Genomic DNA, 20809 nt, shown 5'->3' with positions numbered 1-20809 from the left:
TATTAACTGGAACTACATGATGGAACATCGTATCATAGCTGTTTTTGGGTTTCTTAGAAAAGTCTTGTAATAAACTTTGACTATGATTAGGTTTCAAGGTCTGATGATGGAGCCGGAAGATATGAACTGGAACTACATGATGGAACATCGTATCGTAGCAGTTTTTGGGTTTCTTAGAAAAGTCTTATAATGAACTTTGACCACGACTAGGTTTCAAGATCTGATAATGAAGCCCGAAGATTGGCACTGGCATTCCATGATGGCATATCGTATCATAGTTGTGTTTGCGCTTGTGAGAAAGGCCACGTAATGAACTTTGAACGTTATGTTTTCAACGTTATAACAAACCTATTATTGACCGAAGCGAAGCGAGGCCTAAGTTAGGTTAGGGTTTCCGTTGCGACCCTTATGAGCGGAAAAAGGAAAGACCGAATAAGTATCTAAACTAAGTCAGGTAGGGGGTCTTTTTTGTGACCCTTAAATATGTAGCCCAGGGTGGCTAGCCGAATGGCACAATCGCTCACGAAACGCTCACGAAACGAAGCGCTAGTAGATATCTTCTCTATCGCGCTTGCGTATTGGCGCGACAGAGCCAGCGGCGTATCGCTTTCGTTTGGCGTCGGAGAAATGCCATTCGGCTACGGGGCCTGGTCGCGGGTTAGCGTCCATATGCTTACAAAAGAAAAATTGATAACATAAGCAAAATTGGGGGCGGGGGCGAACCCCCCCGCAAAAAAGAAAGATCAACGTTGTATTTAAAATAAGTTGGGTTAAAGTTTTCTTGTGACCCTTAAGAGCAAAACTAAGGGGGGTTCGGGGGGCGAAGCCCCCGCAAAAAACAAATATCAACGTATTATCTAAAATAAGTTGGTTTAGGGTTTTATTGTGACCCTCAAGAGTAAACAAACAAAAGGGGGGCTCGGGGGGCGCAGCCCCCCGCATAAAAGAAAGATCAACGTAGTATTTAAAATAAGTTGGGTTAGGGTTTTCTTGTGCTCCTTAAGAGCAAAGAAAGGGGGGCTCGGGAGGCGAAGCCCCCCATAAAATAATGATCAATGTAATATTTAAAATAAGTTGGGTTAGAGTTTTCTTGTGACCCTTAAGAGCAAAGAAAGGGGGGCTCGGGGGGCGAAGCCCCCGCATAAAAGAAAGATAATGTAATTTTTAAAATAAGTTGGGCTAGGGTTTTCTTGTGACCCTTAAGAGCAAAAGTAAGGAGGGCTCGGGGAGCGAAGCACCCCGCATAAAAGAAAGTTCAACGTAATATTTAAAATAAGTTGTGTTAGGGTTTTCTTGTGACCCTTACGAGCATATAAAGGGGGGCTCGGGGGCGAAGCCCCCCGCAAAAAAAAGGATTAACGTAGTATTCAAAATAAGTTGGTTTAGGGTTTTATGTGACCCTCAAGAGTAAACAAACAAAAGGGGGCTCGGGGGGCGAAGACCCCGCATAAAAGAAATATCAACGTAGTATTTAAAATAAGTTGGGTTAGGGTTTTCTTGTGACCCTTAAGAGCAATAGTAAGGGGAGCTCGGGGGGCGAAGCCCCCCGCAGAAAAGAAGATCAACTTAATATTTAAAATAAATTGGGTTAGGGTTTTCTTGTGACCCTTAAATGCAAAAGTAAGGGGGGCTCGGGGGGGCAAAGCCCCCCGCATAAAAGAAAGATCAACGTAATATTTAAAATAAGTTGGGTTAGGGTTTTCTTGTGACCCTTAAGAGCAAAGAAAGGGGAGCTCGGGGGCGAAGCCCCCCGAAAAAAAAAGGATCAACGTAGTATGTAATATAAGTTGGGTTAGGGTTTTCTTGTGACCCTTAAGAGCAAAACTAAGGGGGCAAAAAAAAATATCAACGTAGTATTCAAAATAAGTTGGTTTAGGGTTTTCTTGTGACCCTCAAGAGTAAATAAACAAAAGGGGAGTAAATAAACATAAAAGAAAGATCGGAGTATTTAAAATAAGTTGGGTTAGAGTTTTCTTGTGACCCTTAAGTGCTAATAAAGGGGGGTTCGGGGGCAAAGCCCCCTCAAAAAATAAAGATCAATGTAGTTATTAAAATAAGTTGGGTTTGGGTTTTCTTGTGACCCTTAAGAGCAAAAGTAAGGGGGCTCGGGGGCGAAGCCCCCGCATAAAAGAAAGATCAACGTAATATTTAAAATAAGTTAGGTTAGGGTTTTCTTGTGACCCTTAAGAGGAAATAAAGGGGGCTCGAGGGGCGAAGCCCTCTTTAAAAAAATAAGGATCAACGTAGTGTTTAAAATAAGTTGGTTAAGGGTTTTGTTCTGACCCTCAAGATTAAATGAATAAAAGGGGGCCAAACCCGCATAAAAGAAATATCAAGGTAGTGTTTAAAATATGTTGGTTTTGGGTTTTCTGGTGACCCTTAGGAGCAAATAAAGGGGGGATGGGGGGGGCTAAGCCCCCACAAAAAAAGTAAGATCAACGTGGTATATAAAAACCGGCCAAGAGCCTATCAAGTTCAAAACAATTTTCCTAGAAAGTCTTTATAAAGTTCTACTTTTGTGATTTTTTTCATATTTTTTAAACATATGGTTCAAAAGTTAGAGGGGGGACGCACTTTTTTTTTCCTTTAGGAGCGATTATTTCCGAAAATATTAATATTATCAAAAAACGATCTTAGTAAACCCTTATTCATTTTTAAATACCTATCCAACGATATATCACACGTTGGGGTTAGAATGAAAAAAAAAATCAGCCCCCACTTTACATGTAGGGGGGGTACCCTAATAAAACATTTTTTTCCATTTTTTATTTTTGCACTTTGTTGGCGTGATTGATATACATATTGGTACCAAATTTCGGCTTTCTAGTGCTTACGGTTACTGAGATTATCCGCGGACGGACGGACGGACGGACGGACGGACGGACGGACAGACAGACATGGCGAAACTATAAGGGTTCCTAGTTGACTACGGAACCCTAAAAAAGGTGGGTGTGGGTTTTCTTGCGACCCTTAAGAGCGAAAATAAGGTGGGGGTGGGGAAGGCTTTATCAACGAAAAATTTCACTCCACGCCATTGCTAAGCACGTTGCGAAGGTCTACAGATCCCAGAGCCACTATCAGTCTTTTAGTTACTTAGCAAACTGTCGCGTCCACGTTCCATATCCAGGTTCAACCTCACGTAAATATACTAGAGAGCGACTGAGAAAATTCAACCTTTTGTCTCTTTCCTACTCTGTAAGATGAAATCCTTAAGTTCTGTATTGCATTAATCTTCAAATTAGCGCAGCACTATGAAAAAAATTTCGCGCTCGCGATTTTTTCCCTACATGCTAAGATTTCTTCCCAAACCTGCCAAAACTCAAATTCGCTCAATCAACCCACACAACCCTAATCGATTGCACAGGCCGGCACTGGCCGGCACTGGCTCCTAGTGATTTCAAGTTGGGCATCTACCGTGCACAAGATGCAAGGCACTACGCAGTGGTGTATTTAGGGTCCCGTACTTTTGCGGTTAAACAGGCGCATGTGGCCCTGAGTAGAGTAAAATCACTCAGTGCTCTCCAGATAGAAGAGCTAGATTGTTCTAAGCTGACAGGTAAAACACTATGCAATACAGACACACTGGCGGTGGCTACTTTTTGGTCTTCTCTGTGTGGCCTAAAGGTTGACTGGTAAAGAATGCCATGTAGCATTAAGCCCGCCTTTTGTAACTGTATATTTTTACTGTGCAATAAAGTTAAAATAAATAAATTGAAATAAAAATTAAATTCAATGAATCAATGAATGACTTTATTGCGATAAACTTGGTACCTATACATCAGGCGGTATTAATTATTATTAAGTAGCAATACGTGTAAAGCCACAAATGGCTTGCGAAATTCGCCTACTTGAAAAAATATTTTTGTTTAAATTTTAAATATACAATATTTCATTATTAACGACTAAAAAGTATAAAATAAATTTATAGTTTAAAAAACTAGAAAAACACGCTTTTATAAAAGCCAATAATAAATTATGGATCGTTCAAGTTGTCTCTATTGCTGGGATGAAGAGTAAACTATGTGCTATTAATTATAATATTTGATTGTAAAAGCGTGGGGCGCTGTAATAGGAAAAACTTTTTGTATAACTTGCTGAGAAATTAAGTTAAGCTATATTACGAGAAGCAGTTTAAACAGATTGGCGCGCTAACTGGACTTGCAGCACGACTGCAGCGCCCCACGCTTTTACAATCAAATATTATTGCCTCATGGCATTAAGTTCGCCTTTTGTACATTAAGTTGTTCTTTTGTGCAATAAAGTTTAAAATAAATAAATTATAATTAAAAGCACATAGTTTACTCTTCATCCCAGCAATAGAGACAACTTGAACGATCCATAATTTATTTTTGGCTTTTACTTGCATTTATAAAAGCGTGTTTTTCTAGTTTTTAACCGCTCTATCCTATCCTATATAACCTATCTCAAAGGAAGGGGTTTTCAATTCGTCTGTATGTTTTTTTTTTTAAATGTTTGTTCCTCGATATCTCCGTCGTTACTGGACCGATTTTTAATTTATTTTTTTTGATTGAATGTATATGCATACAGATTGGTACCATTTTTCTCAGAACCCAGTTCTGATGATGGGATCCTGGAGAAATCGAGGGAACTCCTTAAATCTGAAAGGCATACATATGGTGATTTTTGTGTTTTTAAAGGAACAGCATGAATTTACGTACGGAACAGTGACATTTGGTGCAGTGGAACTCCTGATGATGGTCAGAACGGAACTCCTCAAATCTGAACGGCACACTTATAGTGACTTTGGTATTTTTATAAGAACAGCATGCACTTACGTCCAGAACAGTGACATTTGGTGCAGTGGAACTGCTGATGAAGAGTGAGCCGCTCCTGGTTAGAGTTCCGTTCTGATAATCATTCTCATCTGTAAGTATTATTATAAGTTTATTATAAGTTTGTAATATTAATATTAAGATACTGGATCATGTAACTAGCTCTGTAACCTTAACTGTAACTGGTTCCCCGCGATACAGGCGTAGCCTAGTGCGGAGACCCCTGGTAATTTTTGTTGTGTACTATTTTGATAATAAACATATTCTTATTCTTAGTACTTCAGAATCATCCAGATTTCAAAATTGGTTCAGAAATGACGGAGATATCGAATAATAATGTTTTATGTACAGAACTGCATGAATAATTATAGTGCGTAAGACTAGTATACATCTTGTATATAGTTAGTTAAGTTTTGTTAGTTCATAAGTAAACAACATTTGTACGCCTGTCGGGGCAAAACAAGAATCGTGCTGTGGATATTTTTTTTGAACACCTATGTATATACGCTTGTTTTATGCAAATAAAAAAATCATTCATTCATTCATTCATTCATTCAACAAACATTAAAAAATATAATCCAACATTTGAAAGTATTTATCACCAGAACCCCAAAGGAAGGCGGTTTTTTTTTTCTTAAAAATTATTTAAACTATAAATTTATTTATAAATAGGTTTAAGTATTCATATAGGAGGTGCAAGCACAAATTGCTCGCCCTTAGAGTTGGTCAAAGGCGCCTAGCCATCAGAGATAACATACACTAGAGAAATTTCTACGGCTACCTCGGCGGTCGAGGTGGTATAGCGGTTTATCACGTCAGCCGCGTTAGCTGGAGACCCGGGTTCGATTCCCGGCTTCGCCACCAGTGGGCTTGATCGCTTTTTCTTTAGTGTATGGTATCTATTTCAGTTTATAGTTTTAAGTAATTAGCTAAAACCTCGTAAGGATGTCTTGTCACGCCAATGCGTTTTGAGGCCTGACAAAATATTAGTTGTCTCTATAGTTGAGCAGGCACCGGTATTTAGTTGTCCACTTGGCACTTTAATCGCCAATAATAAGGATTTGCGCCGCTGCTCATTATTTTTAGGGTTCCGTAGTCAACTAGGAACCCTTATAGTTTCGCCACGTCTGCCCGTCCGTCCGTTTTTAATATTTTCTGAAATAATCGCACCTAAAAGAAAAAACTGTGCACCCCCCTACCCCCTCCCCCTCTCCCTCTAACTTTTGAACAATATGTTTCAAAAACATGAAACAAACCACAAAAGTAGAACTTTATGAAGACTTTCTAGGAAAATTGTTTTGAACTTGACAGGTTCAGCAGTTTTTTAGAAAAATACGGGTAACTACGGAACCCTATACTGAGCGTGGCCCGACAAGCTCTTGGCCGGTATTTTATGTTGCCTATAGATTTTGACAAATATATTGAATCAACCAATTACAATAACTTCTAGAAAGGTATCAGTTTTTAAGCCAAGTCCTTCGTTTTACTTCCACTTACTCTCGTTTGTCATTTACCCGTCATTGTAGTAAGAGATGTTCCTCAATAGGTAAGACTAATTTTTACTTATACTTATACTGACCGGGATATAGACCGCGATTACCTTTTTGATTTTTGTCCAGCTCCCGATATTTCGACGCAGTTGCATGCATCATGATCACGGAAAGCTGACGAAGGCGGGTGGATGTTAAAAAAAACTCTAAGATTACTTTTATGAAAATTACAGAATTTATGAATACATATTACTGTTTTAAATTGTTTTTGAAGTTACTAAATACTTAAATTTTATGGTTTTAATAAAATTCCAGTCCATTTAATATATTTCTCCTTTAATTTTAGCTGGTTAACTCCAGGTACATAATTTGAAGGGATTTCCTTAAGTTGATCGGTTGGTCAAGAATAGGTTCTTTTAAAAAAGTTTAGTTTCCTTTTTCTAAATCACAATTTCCACAGTTTAGGCATGCTAACAAAATGTGCTCACTAATTCGGGGTTACATTCTCCTTGTTTCCAGTTTTAGACCACTGGTTTGACACTGGGTACTGCATCCAAATAACCTAACCACGAAATTAAAATTTTGAAAAAACCCCCGACCGCGACACCTAGTGGACCGATTTTCATGAAACATGGCTAAGAACACTCCCGACTAACTCAGCTTTCAGACAAAAAAAAACTAAATCAAAATCGGTTCATCCGTTCTAGAGCTACGATGCCACAGACAGACACACACACAGACAGACAGACAAACAGACAAACAGACAGACAGACAGACAGACAGACATACACACAGACAGACACGTCAAACTTATAACACCCCTTCGTTTTTGCGTCGGGGGTTAAAAACAACTCCTTATATTGACCAAGCACTTTATTTTTTTTGTTAAAAAAATATGAGCCATGCAATAATTATTAACTTTTCCTGAAGAATCAGCTCTCTGCAGTGTTCTTTTGATGGATTTCCCGAGACAATAGTATTAGATTGTTCAAAAATCAGTTTAAATGCTTTTAAAGCGTCTGCTGACTATTGCATGTGTCCATATGCTACTGACCGCTTCCCATCCGGTGGACCATATGTCGACGCCACCAACAAGGTGTAATATATACCTATAGTTAACTTTTATGTATATTTTCTCGATAATATAAATCTCGTAACACACTCATAATACACTTCAAAATTGTGTTCGAATCCCGGTAAGGGCATCTATTTACATAATTGTGTGACGAACACAGATATTTGTTTCTGGGTCATAGATGTTTTCTATGTATACATATTATAAGTAGGTTGTTAATTATGTGATATACCTGTCGTTGTCTGAGTTCCACAACACAAGCCTACTTGAGCTTACCATGGGACTTAGTCAATCTGTCAAAGAATGTCCAATAATATTTATTTATTTATTGTTTATTTATTATCTTACTTAAAAAATGTGGAGATATGAAGTAGGTACACAGGTACACGTGTGGAGATAATTAAACTACATAGGTATTTACGCACTTTTAATATTTTTTATACGGGATACACGTGGATGTACTTAAAAACGACTGTGGTATTTTCAATATGAAATAAAAAGGCTGCGTAGAAATATAATTTCATCAGTTGGTGTACTGGTTGTTCTGGTAAGCTCACAACTGTCGACGACCACCATGTTTGTACCGATCGTCCTGGCAGCCGTCTGCCTTGCCAGCTGCACGGTCTTGGCTGCAACTGACAAGCCATTCTATGACGTGGAAGACGCTGAGAACTTGTTCGAGAGTTTTCTCCAAAAGCACAATAAAGTGTACAAGAACCGGAGGGAGTATTACGAACGGCTTGGCAATTTTAAGAAAAGCTTGAAGCAAATAAATGAGCGAAATGCCAAGTTTCCTGATACTGTGTTCGCATTAAACCACTTTGCTGACTTATACCCTGAAGAGCTGCAGCAATATTTAGGCTTCAAACTTCCCGAAAATATGACGGGTGTAGTACTCCCTGACGGGCCGACTCCGACGGAAGACCACTTTGACTGGAGGGACAAGGATGCTGTTACACATGTTAAGGACCAAGGAATATGTGGTAGTTGCTACATCTTCAGCGCCGTTGGTATGGTCACTTTTTTAGAACTTACTCTTTCTTTTATCCGTACCTCTTTAGGAACCACAATATTATCAGTTATCATTTATTTAACTAAGCTCCTTGTGTCCCTTACGAGATGGATTGATTATACTTTAAAAAAAATACTCAAAGTTGATACGTCTATATCATCGCAAACCTACATACCTTCTTCCGTAGCTGTTTTCCGTTATTCTATCAATTTTGTGGAATATTGAATGAACAACTATACCTAACGGTCTTTACTTACGTTCCTTTTGCTCATCTGCTTTTCAAAGCGAGTTTTATGACTTACTTCATTTAAGATTCTGAAAATCAGAAACAATAACCTAGGTTTCAAATCACAAGAGGTTCTTATTTTTCATCGCAACGCTTAAACAGATTGCGCAACCATTTGGGGAAAATCTTTTCGAATGGAACTTAGACGATGAAAAGTCCTGTTTAAAGTTTTAAAAGTGAAATTATTGACAGGTGACATTGAAGGGCAGTACGCCATCAAACACAAGCAATGCCTAGCCTTCTCTGAAGGGCAGGTTCTCGACTGCCTCAACACGGGATCTTGCGGCGGAGGTTTTATGCACCCAGTCATGCAGTAAGTGACGTGTATCGTGTACGATGTACTAATTTACTTTCTATATAATAACCACGTATTATTATTTCGGGAGCGTGGGGGGGGGGGGGGGGGGGGGGGGGGGTGCTTTCTGCGTCACGTCGACCTGAATCCAGGAAGTTCCAGATTCTGTGGGCTGTAAGGTCTTGTACCTCATAGGGTTGCAGTAGGTACCTGCCGCCCTAAGTAGGTCCTTCTCTTTGACATTAGTGGTCCGCAAGAGCAAAGGATGTGCATTGGAGTCTCCTCGGTTTCCTGCTAAAACCTCCATGTCGCCTCTTGTTTCATCCCCATTTGAACCATGTGTTTGTTCAGCTTGTAGTGTTCAGCCAATATTTTGGCTACCATGCAGATTTTGTATCTTATGAACCCTAGGAGCTCCTTAGCATTTTTGCTGTTGAACGGTTTTATTTTGTCTACGAAACAAGTTTCGTAGGAAGTATTCATCAAGTTTAATGCCCGGGGGTTTTTGTCCGCTCAGTTTAAGTGTTAGAGTGTGCCCCGTTTTTTGGCTTTGAGAGCTCGATTATCTCAAAATATGAAGTTATTTTACAAACGGGGGCAAAATTGTTGTTTATCCGCACGTGCCAATATTGACACCCGGACAAGCGAAAGATTCCAAAATTGAACAGCTAGCATAGCGAGTGGTTCTGAATGTAGAATCATGAGCGTGGCGAGGATCATGGCACGGGCTGAAAGTCTCCGTTGAAAGCTCTGCAAACTCTTACTCACTTGAAAAAAACCGGCCAAGAGCGTGTCGGGCCACGCTCAGTGTAGGGTTCCGAAGTTTTCCATATTTTACTCAAAAACTACTGAACCTATCAAGTTCAAAACAATTTTCCTAGAAAGTCTTTACAAAGCTCTACTTTTGTGATTTTTTTCATATTTTTTAAACTTATGGTTCAAAAGTTAGAGGGGGGGGACGCACTTTTTTTTCCTTTAGGAGCGATTATTTCCGAAAATATTAATATTATCAAAAAACAATCTTAGTAAACCCTTATTTATTTTTAAATACCTATCCAACAATATATCACACGTTGGGGTTGGAATGAAAAAAAAGTAACAGCCCCCACTTTACATGCAGGGGACCCCCCTAATAAAACATTTATTTCCATTTTTTATTTTTGCACTTTGTTGGCGTGATTGATATACATATTGGGACCAAATTTCAGCTTTCTAGTGCTAACGGTTACTGAGATTATCCGCGGACGGACGGACGGACAGACGGACGGACGGACGGACGGACGGACGGACAGACAGACATGGCGAAACTATAAGGGTTCCTAGTTGACTACGGAACCCTAAAAACGCGTATTTGCGGCGCTTGAAAGTTTGATCTGCGGCAGTCCCAGGCTTTCGAGCTGATCCTTCCACGTGGGACTGAGCCAGCGTATCCACGCAGGTAGCGTAGCCAGGCTCCATGGCACGAGAGTGCAGTTATCAGGCAGGCAAGCACGGTCGCGTGATAAACGTTAAAACATCAGGCCGTCCATATTACACTTACAAATAGTGCGAAAAGGACGGCCTGAAGTTATATCATTCGCGATCATGCGTGCCTGCCAGGTCTGTTACTGTTGATTTTTTTTGTCTTACTAATTTATTTTAAAAATGCGTTCATTACAGGGAACTGGCTAAGAAAAAGGAAAAATTAGAAAAAGAGTCAGACTATCCCTATTTCCATAAAAAACGAAATTGCACTGAAGACGCTAGTAAGGGAGTTGTGCTAGTAACAAGGGGTGATAAGATCAAAATTGCTGATGAAGAAGAATTGAAGAACAAATTGGTAAACTTAGGACCTCTGGCAGTGGGTGAGTTCCGAACATATATTAAAAAAACTAAAATTATCTCGCTCCTATAAGTATGTTATTATAACGGCTTGCCTCCTCTGGGCGTCTCTAGCCTCCTTAGGCCCAGCCATAAAAATTAAGGAATAAGTGCGTTTTCACATTATCCGATCCGATATCGGATGTCGGACCGATATCACATACATTACAGGCGCCATCTTGGATTTTTTCCATTGAAATATTTCCGACATCCGATATCGGATCGGATAATGTGAAAACGGCCTAAAGGAATAACCGCCACTGAAATTTTGAAATGAATAACTACTAAAGGTGCGACCTTGAGCCTTAGGAGGCTAGGGTATCTATAACAGGTACACATACTATGGTTCTTGCCTCTATTCACCAACTCGGTTGGTTAAACCAACAGTATGTGTACCTGTTATAGATACCCTAGCCTCCTAAGGCTCAAGGTCGCACCTTTAGTATTGGTTTCTACATAAACCCGCCACTTAAAAAAAAATATTTTCGGTGAGATTGTTCTTTCAGATTGAATTGATCTCTTTAAGTTAATCTATGAATCTAGATCATTTGAAATATGTTTATTTGATTTTTTCCAGAAAACCAAGTTAGGGTCCCCCTACATCTAGCGTCTCGCGAGCGTCGCGTCGGGCCAACTGTATGGACAAAGGCGTTTTTTTCCATACAGTTAGCCCGACGCGACGCTTGCGAGACGCTAGATGTGGGGGGACCCTTAATGGATCATCCTCCTTGCGTTATCCCGGCATTTGCCACGGCTCATGGGAGCCTGGGGTCTGCTTTGACAACTAATCCCAAGATTTGGCATAGACTCTAGTTTTTACGAAAGCGAATGCCATCTGACCTTCCAACCCGAAGGGTAACTAGGCCTTATTGGAATTAGTCCGGTTTCCTCACGATGTTTGCTTCACCGAAAAGCGACTGGCAAATATCAAATGACATTTCGCACAATAATTCAGATAAACTCATTGGTACGAGACGGGTTCGAACCCGCGACCTCCGGATTGAAAGTCGCACGCTCTTACCGCCAGACCACCAGCGCTTCAAGTTGATGGATGCGACTTAGAAATTAATTAATACTAAATTTGTTTGTTTTCTTTCAGCTATAAATGCCGCTGACTTCGGCTTATACCAAAAAGGCATTCTAGAACCAAACGAGTGCAAGGGGAAGCAAGTTGACCACGGCGTGCTCTTGGTCGGCTATGGAGAAGGTTTGTACGAAGGTTTTACTATGTTTTAATAACTGATTTTTTTTCTAAGTAGTAATACAAGAAAACGACAAAACTGAAAGTTACAAGTTACAAGCGGTCTCTTTCCAACGCTATTATTAGACATTGACAACTAACTGTAGTAGTAGTAGTAAACAATTTATAGCACAGAACAAATTACAAGTACAGTGAATAATTATAATGGTTATGTACAAAGGCGAGCTTATCCCTTTAAGGGATTTCTTCCAACTAACCTTAGAATAACTGAGAGAGCAAAATAGGAGATTATAGACAAACACAACTAAAGTGCACCGGCAAATATACAAAGTAGTACAAAGTAAGCTGTTAATAAAAAGTACCATTTCTTTGACTTAAATAAATTCATTGAGCGCTTCATGCTAGCTCCACGGAAGGTATTTTTGCCAAAGAAATTTTTTGTATATTTAGTGGAGTTATTGGCCTTCAATATTGAGCCAAATAGATGTAATAGTGTTATATATAAGTCTCAGTCAGCTGACAAAGCCAAGGACCCCATGCCTCATTTAAACTAGATTGTAAGACAGCGGAAAAACACCTGAGTATGAACGTTGTTCACCAGAATATTCAGGGTTTTTCCAGCAAAGAATTAGAAGTAGGATTATTTTTAGATAGTAATAATGTTGAAGTTATGTGTATTACTGAACATTGGTTGAAACAAGAACAGTTGATATTTGATTATGTTAATTTTAAATTAGCTAGTTTTTTTGCCAGAAAATCTGCTGTTCATGGTGGCTCCCTTATTATTGTTAAAAATTGTATGAAGTGTAAAGAGCGCAAAGATGTTGTAAAATATTCCATAGAAAGAACTATAGAAATTTCATGTGTTGAATTAGACAGATATATTATTGTATGTGTTTATAGACCACCATCAGCTGACTTCAGCATATTTGAATCTACAATGGAAAATGTTCTGAAGTTAGTGTGCAAGGGCCAAAAACATGTTATTGTATGTGGAGATTTTAATGTTAACTTGCTCGAGTCATCTAGTAATACTGTTAAAATGCTCTGTTTGTTTAAATCATTTAATTTATTTCATTTATTTCTTGAACCTACCCGGGTAGGTGTGACTAGTGCAACATGCCTAGATAATATTTTTTGTGACTGTGAATGTATAGATAAGAAATTATTTAACTGTTTTCATTCCGATCACAGCGGCCAAAGGGCAGCTTTCTTAAACGTTATTCATGATACTCCACAAACAATAACATATAGACCCATTACTGGATCTCGCTTGGAATCATTCAAAAATGAAATTCAACATAGTTTGTCTATAATACCATTTTCGCATTATGACTGTAATCATTTGTATCAAGAAGTTTTCAATGTAATTCTGAATCAATTTAATAACAATTTCAAAGTGAAATCTATTAGTGGGTCAAAAGTTAAAACAAAGTTTAGTGAATGGGCTACTGTAGGTATTCACAAAAGTAGAAAAAGACTTTATGAACTTTATGGTGAGAGAGAGCTGAACAAGAATTCAGAATTCCTGGACTATGTAAGAAACTACTCAAGAATCTTCAAGAAAGTGTGTTTAACTGCCAAGAAAAACTTTATTAGTTCTAAATTGAAAGTGTCGGACAACAAAGTGAAAACAACTTGGAGTATTATAAATAAAGAAGCTGGTAAATGTAAATCACGCGATTGTCAAGTCAACATTGTATCAGATAATCAACAAATAGTGTCGAACAGCGATGTTGCCTCGGCATTCGAAGATTATTTCTCAAACATAGCCGTTAACACCACAAAATGTTTACATTCTTCTGCGGCTCAAGCCCATTCATTACTTTGTGCTAATGTTAAGAAATGTAATAATTCATTTGAATTTAGTCAAGTAGACTCTGTAATTATTGTTAAAACATTCAAGTCACTCAATTTAAAGAAAACGGAAGACTTATGGGGAACATCAGTTAAAGTAATTAGTCATGTCATAGATATAATAGCACCTTACTTGGCCGTAATATATAATATTTCAATTTCACAAGGCACCTTTCCAGATCTTATGAAATGTAGCAAAGTCATACCGCTTTTTAAATCGGGTGATTCGAGTGATATAACCAATTTCCGTCCCATATCAATACTTCCTGTTCTAAGTAAAGTCTTTGAGAAGCTAATGTTAAATGATCTACTGGGACACTTCAATAGACATAGATTACTTACAAGCAAACAGTTCGGTTTCACAAGGGGCCGTTCCACGACGGATGCTGCTTCGGTACTCATTAAACATATATATAATATTTGGGAAAATTCTTGTGATGCAATTGGCATATTTTGTGATCTTTCAAAAGCCTTTGATTGTGTGGATCATGGAACGCTCATTTTGAAATTAGAACACTATGGTTTGTCTATAAATGCCCTAAACTTTATGTCTTCTTACCTTAGCAATAGAACACAAACAGTAGTTGTTAACAAAACTCGCTCTAGCGGGACTGTTGTCCAATTAGGAGTGCCACAAGGCTCAATTTTAGGTCCATTCCTGTTTTTGGTTTATATAAATGATTTGCCATGTATAGTAAAAAACTTTTGTGAAATAGTACTTTTTGCTGATGATACATCACTGCTTTTTAATGTTGACCGAAAATCTACGGATTACAATGTAATTAATAGCACGTTAGCTGATGTACTGCAGTGGTTTACTGTCAACAATTTACTTCTTAATTCTAAGAAAACCAAATGTATTCGATTCTCTCTGCCGAATGTTAAACCAATCGATACAAAAATACTTTTGAATGATGAATGCTTAGAGATGGTAGATACAACACTGTTCCTTGGCTTAACATTGGACAAAAATCTACAATGGAGTCCTCATATAAGGAAACTAGCAAGCAAATTAAGTTCAGCCGCATACGCCGTTAGGAGAATCAGGCAACTGACTAATGTTGAGACAGCTCGCCTAGTGTATCATAGTTATTTTCACAGTGTAATGTCATACGGTATTCTGGTTTGGGGCAAAGCAGCTGACATACAGACTATCTTTGTATTACAAAAGAGAGCCATTCGTTCTATTTACAACTTAGGAACACGTGAATCAGTAAGAGAACTCTTCAAAGAAATTAATATCTTAACTGTAGCTTCCCAATACATTTATGATAGTATAATTTATGTTGTTAAGAATTTAGACTGTTTCACTAAGAATTCTGATATCCATAATTATAACACTAGAAACAAAAATAAGCTTGCCATAAAGAAGTTTCGTGTCCGTAAAGTACAGAAGTCATTTGTTGGGCAATGCATTCATTTTTATAATAAGTTACCTGACACTGCTTTGAGATTACCCCTCCCAGCTCTTAAGAACTACTTAAAAAAATCATTGATGTTAAAGGCTTATTACAGAGTCGAGGACTATTTGACAGACAAACATGCATGGCCCGAACCAGAAACTACAAAAAACGAATAGCAATTAAAATAATTGTATTATGTATAGAGGACACAGTTCAGATAAGAAAGCACATCAAATATTTTATATTTTATGTTGTGTAGGTAAATTACATATTTAATGATATTGAGATTCATATTATCTTTTTCTTCTGTGACAATTTGATATGTTTTCTCTGAAGAAGAACGACGTATTATTAAGCAATAATATAATTTATTGAAATTAATTTCCATAGAGTACCTAGTCTGTTCATATTCTTTGATGAATACTTTTGCATGTTAAATTGTATCTTGTTATTTAATGCATGTTAGTTATAAGATGTAATGTTTTGAAAAGAACTTGCCCGCCGAGTTTCTTGCCGGTCCCATAGTGGATACCCCCCTCCCAACTGAGGGGGGACTGAAATCTTCTCGAGGCTGAGGCGTAGGGTTAGAGCCGGCGTAGCTTTATTTGACGTTCATATGCGCATTGTAATATGCCTACTTGAAAAATAAATATTTCATTTTCATTTTCATTTTCAGTACCTATCAACATATTATCTTTACACATAATATACATCCCTATTCTAAAAATGAATACAATACGTACTCGCGAGTATAAATAATATATATTTATATAAACAATAAACATATATAAAAATAATAATAATAACCGCACACGGCCCATATTTAATTTTTCTAAATGTAAATTGTAACTTGTAACTACGGGTGATCAGAGGGCTGGTTTCGTTCTTGCGCAACGGATAATAAGCATCGCGATCCAGCGCAGCAATGCTACCAGCCTTCTGGGTACGTAGCCGAATGGCACAAACGCTCACGAAACGAAACGCTCGTAGATATCTATCTCCATCGCTCGTGCGTATTGACGCGACAGACCCACCTTTCGGCCAGACTACCTTTCTCGGCGTTTCGTTTTCGTTTCGCGTCGCAGAAATGCCAATCGGCTACGTCATCTGGGCACTCTACCATCCGGCGCCGAGCTTGCTCCTGTTTTTTTATTGGTAAATATTTTTATGTACATAATTATAATTATTTATTCTGTGTTAGTTTAAGTTTGGTAGTTTAAGTTATTTTTATGCTTTTATACGGATTTACTGATTCGAAAGCCTCAGGGGCCCATTTGTCGAAGCTACTAGTTACAATTTACAAGCGGTAGTCAATGTCTAATATGACAAGTTGGAAAGAGAATTGTAAATAAAATTGGCAACCACTTGCAAATTGTAATTTGTAGCTTCGAGATATAGACCCCTGGGAGGATGGTTGGCTATTTAAATACTTTATAGTAAGTTGATATGTTTTACGGCATATTACGAGGAAAGAAGCTCACCCTTCTCGATTTCTGGTAATGTCATCACGTACTTAGGTACTGATTCTATACATTGCGGATCATCATTAAATATTTAAGGCTTTAAAAGCATAAAAACCATCAAAATAATTTTTATTGCAGAAAAAGGCAAGAAGTATTGGATCATTAAAAACTCTTGGGGCGTCGGGTGGGGAGAAAAAGGCTACGTGAGACTGTTGCGAGGAGTGAACGCTTGCAACATGGGCATTACCTACACTGCCCACTCCCAAGTGGCTTAGAGTCTGCTGTCACCCGAAGCCATTAACATCACCGTGCATTCTTGGATGGCATATCCCACGGTGCTTGCATTGCGGTTATGAATGAAGGTTTACCATTTTGGCTGCAATAAATAAAAACAAATCTTTGATCAATTTGTAAAATCTATTTCTTTTGGTTTTAAATTCTATAAATTTCTCAATTATTGGACACTAAAATAAAGTTATTACGTGCGTTTGAGTTGCAGTTTGTGTATTTTTTAGACTTATCCATCCAATATATTACCTACTCATAACAATGAAAACTACCGCACGCACACCTTTTTGATTTCCAACTCAATTATATAATTAGATTAATGTTACCCCAAGTACTGTTACGCAAGTATCGCTTATAATTTTTTCATCACGCTTACTCGTTAGCAGGGTACTGTACACAGAAAAAATATCTGAATGTCATAATACTCATAATGAACTGAGCTTTGAATTAATTCTGTTAAATTAATGTGGCATACTATTATCACGGTTAAGATCATTCCGCAAAAAAAAAGAAAATTATGATTCTGAGTTCGGTAAAAATGATTCCGCTTAAAATGTTGTTTTTAATATTGGCAAGTGTGATGAAAAACATTATAAGATGTAATACAATGTAGGATCACTTTTATGAAGTGTTATGATAAATTGTTATTTTTGTGGCTGCCACATAACGAGAGGTATTAAAACATTTTTGACGTCTTATATTAAATAAATAAATATTGGGGACACCTTACACAGATCAACTTAGCCCCAAACTAAGCAAAGCTTGTACTATGGGTGCTAAGCGACGATACACATACCTAAATAGATAAATACATAATACTTATATACATAGAGAATATCCATGACTCAGGAACAAATATCTGTGCTCATCGCGCAAATAAATGCCTTTACCGGGATTCGAACCCAGGACCGCGGCTCAGCAGGCAGGGTCACTACCGACTGAGCCAGACCGGTAGGATACTTACTTATTTATTTAAACTTTATTGCACAAACTTAATGTACAAAAGGCGAACTTAATGCCAGGCATTCTCTACCAGTAAACCTTAAGGCAAAGCACAGAAGATCGTAGGCGGTGCATTGGAAACCAAATAACACAAAAATAAAATCTTGAAAATGTAAAAATTAATTACATACTTAGGATCTTAACATATCCAAAGTCCCCGACCGTACCCCTACAGCCGGGATTCCACTTAATACATATATTTATCTCAAAAACTATGCATCCTTGCTACGCCGCGGTCCCGGGTTGGAATCCCGGTAAGGGCATGTATTTGTGTGATGAGCACAGATATTTGTTCCTGAGTCATGGATGTTTTCTATGTATATAAATATGTATTTATCAATGTAACTCTATGCGAAATCTATTAGCAAGTTTATTTATCTATATAAGTATGTATGTCGTCGCTTAGCACCCATAGTACAAGCTTTCCTTAGGTTGGGGCTAAGTTGATCTGTGTGAGGTGTCCCGAATATTTATTTATTTTATTTATTTATTTATCCTTGTGACATGATGATTATGAAACAATAAAAGATAATTAAATATTCTACAAGTATGTTTCTATTAAGATTATCGATATCACGTATACGGTTTGCGAGATATCAGCTCTTGAAAATTTATTTGGAAGCCAAAAATGTATATTGATGTTAGATTATTAGGCCACGTTGACATTGACGCGATCGTGGCGATCGGTCGCATCGAAAGTGCCAGCCATACACAAACGATTAACCGTAAACGATCTACTTGAACGAAACGGAATAATAAGTAGGTCATCAGTATGAGATAGAAATCGAATCGTTGGTCGCAAGCGAAACTTTCGATCCATCGTTGCGATATCTATGCCTGCACGGGATTATATTGCGATGTCTGATATCTTATGTGATCAAGTAAATCGTTTACGATATTGACATACACGGTCGATCGATCGTTTCGATTAATCCGTTGCGACAGATCGTACGCATATCGTACCTACCGTGAATGGGGGGCTTAAACCGATTTAGTTGAAATTTTATAGTTGAACAAGAGAGTTTGAGTCCCAAGACAGGTCATAATGATCGATTCAATCTCAAAAATCAACCTTTAGGGTGTGTAATAAGGAGCAGGAGTGATTTAAAACTAATCAAGTTTTGTTTGGTTTCAATTACAACTATTTTAAAGATGCTGACCAAGAATCTTATATACAATGGATGTTGCACGCCGAACATTACTTTGAAGCCAGAAAATTTGACCTTGAATTACGTCACGCCGGTCTTGCATCTCTTTCTTTAGGGTGTCCATGATTAAGCATACATTAGGGATATCCCGCGGAATTTGACGTATTACATCTCTCGACACAGGCTTAAAACCTTTGAACCTCCGTTTTGACAATATTCTCAGCTTGATATGATATTGATATGTGTTAAAATGTCAAATATTAATATTAGCGCCATCTATCTGAGCGTACCTACCCCAAAGGTGTATCGCCATCTAGCTCACCGTACCTTTTTCTGTATGGTTTTGAGGTAAGTTTTTTTCTTAGACTTTATCTGTCTATACGGAGTTACATAAGTATTTGTCTTTTACTAACTGACACCTGTGTTTATTAAAGCATGCAATGGAATATATATTTTAGTGTTTTGGTCATCACAATAATATTTTGGTAGTAACTACTGGGAAAACTAATCCCAGTAGCTATCAACCCCCAGTGTGGTAATTAACAATGTGGGGGAAATCCCAGTAGTTAGGACAGGTAAAAACTTGGTGGTAACTAGTGGGAATAGCCACAAAAATATAAGGGAAGTATTTGTCAATGGGGAAATAATGAAATACTAGGACGTTTTAAAACAGTATCTTTATTTTTAAGCGCCGCCCCAAATCTCAAGGAAGGTGGTTCTCAATTCGTACGTATTTCAATTCTCTTCGCATGTATATATGTATCTCAATTTAATGTTTAGGCCACGATATATCCGTCGTTACTGGACTGATTTTTAAAATTTCTTTCTGTGTCATAATCTTCATAGTAGAGCGGCGAGAGGGTCTCGGAAAAAGTTGATGTGACTGGAGAGTATACTGCTGACAAGTGGTATCGTTGTGATCGGTAGACTTTACTGAGTACGAAATAAAGACTTGTCACTTCCTCAGACTGTGGGGGGGTTAACTATGACGTCACAAAGACCGCGATCAAGGGTTTTAATTTTTTATGAATTTTTCTACAATCGCTTATCCAATTTTTAAAAATGAGGTGTCATTTGGAAGCTTATTAAATGCTTATTAAAACGTGTTATACTCTAAAAGAATAATTTTATTAGTTTTTTTTTTTAACAATAAACCAGAAAATATTTTTTTTTCTTTTTTTTTTCCACCCAGAAATGGCAGTAAAAACGGCCACTTATGTAAAAAATATGTTATATAAATCATTTAGCCACATTAATAAGCTATCCGCTACTTCTTAAATTTCCTTGATCGGATAATAAATAAGCAAACTACAAAGATATTACCGTAAGCGCGCACACCATCACTCGGCGCGCGTTCCTTTATTTGCAGGCGCGACGATTGGAAACGCAGCAGGTACGAGTTTACTTAACTTGTGTACCTCAACAATTTTAACATAATTTTAATGCATTATTATTAATAAAAACTCAAAAATGGATTTATAAGTATTGTAGTATTACTATATTAGTAGTATTATTTTTATATTCACATTCATTGGCGCTCAGGGTAAGAAGTAAGGTAGATAAAGGAATAAGTAGGTTATGATAGAAAAAACTAATTATATTTAGATATAAGTGGTTAATAATGTAAAATCTTAAT

General features: G+C 37.7%; 1 protein-coding gene across 1 annotated transcript; it reads left to right on the top strand.

Moving 5' to 3' along the window:
- The first annotated feature begins 7915 nt into the window (after positions 1-7915).
- LOC125224758 (procathepsin L-like) lies at positions 7916-17233 on the top strand. The gene is made up of 5 exons (XM_048128208.1): positions 7916-8368; positions 8849-8969; positions 10611-10795; positions 11911-12018; positions 16874-17233. Exons 1-5 carry the CDS (start codon positions 7933-7935, stop codon positions 17008-17010), a joined length of 987 nt encoding a protein of 328 aa, XP_047984165.1. The 5' UTR covers positions 7916-7932; the 3' UTR covers positions 17011-17233.
- The last annotated feature ends 3576 nt before the right edge of the window (positions 17234-20809 follow it).

Source organism: Leguminivora glycinivorella, chromosome 3, assembly GCF_023078275.1.
Source record: "Leguminivora glycinivorella isolate SPB_JAAS2020 chromosome 3, LegGlyc_1.1, whole genome shotgun sequence".
Lineage (NCBI taxonomy): Eukaryota > Metazoa > Arthropoda > Insecta > Lepidoptera > Tortricidae > Leguminivora > Leguminivora glycinivorella.
Note: the sequence above shows the minus strand (reverse complement) of the source record. Positions and strands in the feature narration are given on the sequence as shown.

Coding starts and splice junctions, on each gene's coding strand:
- LOC125224758 (XM_048128208.1), top strand. CDS start 7,933: ATGTTTGTACCGATCGTCCTGGCAGCCGTCTGCCTTGCCAGCTGCACG. Junction 8,369..8,848: donor CTACATCTTCAGCGCCGTTG/GTATGGTCACTT, acceptor AATTATTGACAG/GTGACATTGAAGGGCAGTAC. Junction 10,796..11,910: donor CTTAGGACCTCTGGCAGTGG/GTGAGTTCCGAA, acceptor GTTTTCTTTCAG/CTATAAATGCCGCTGACTTC.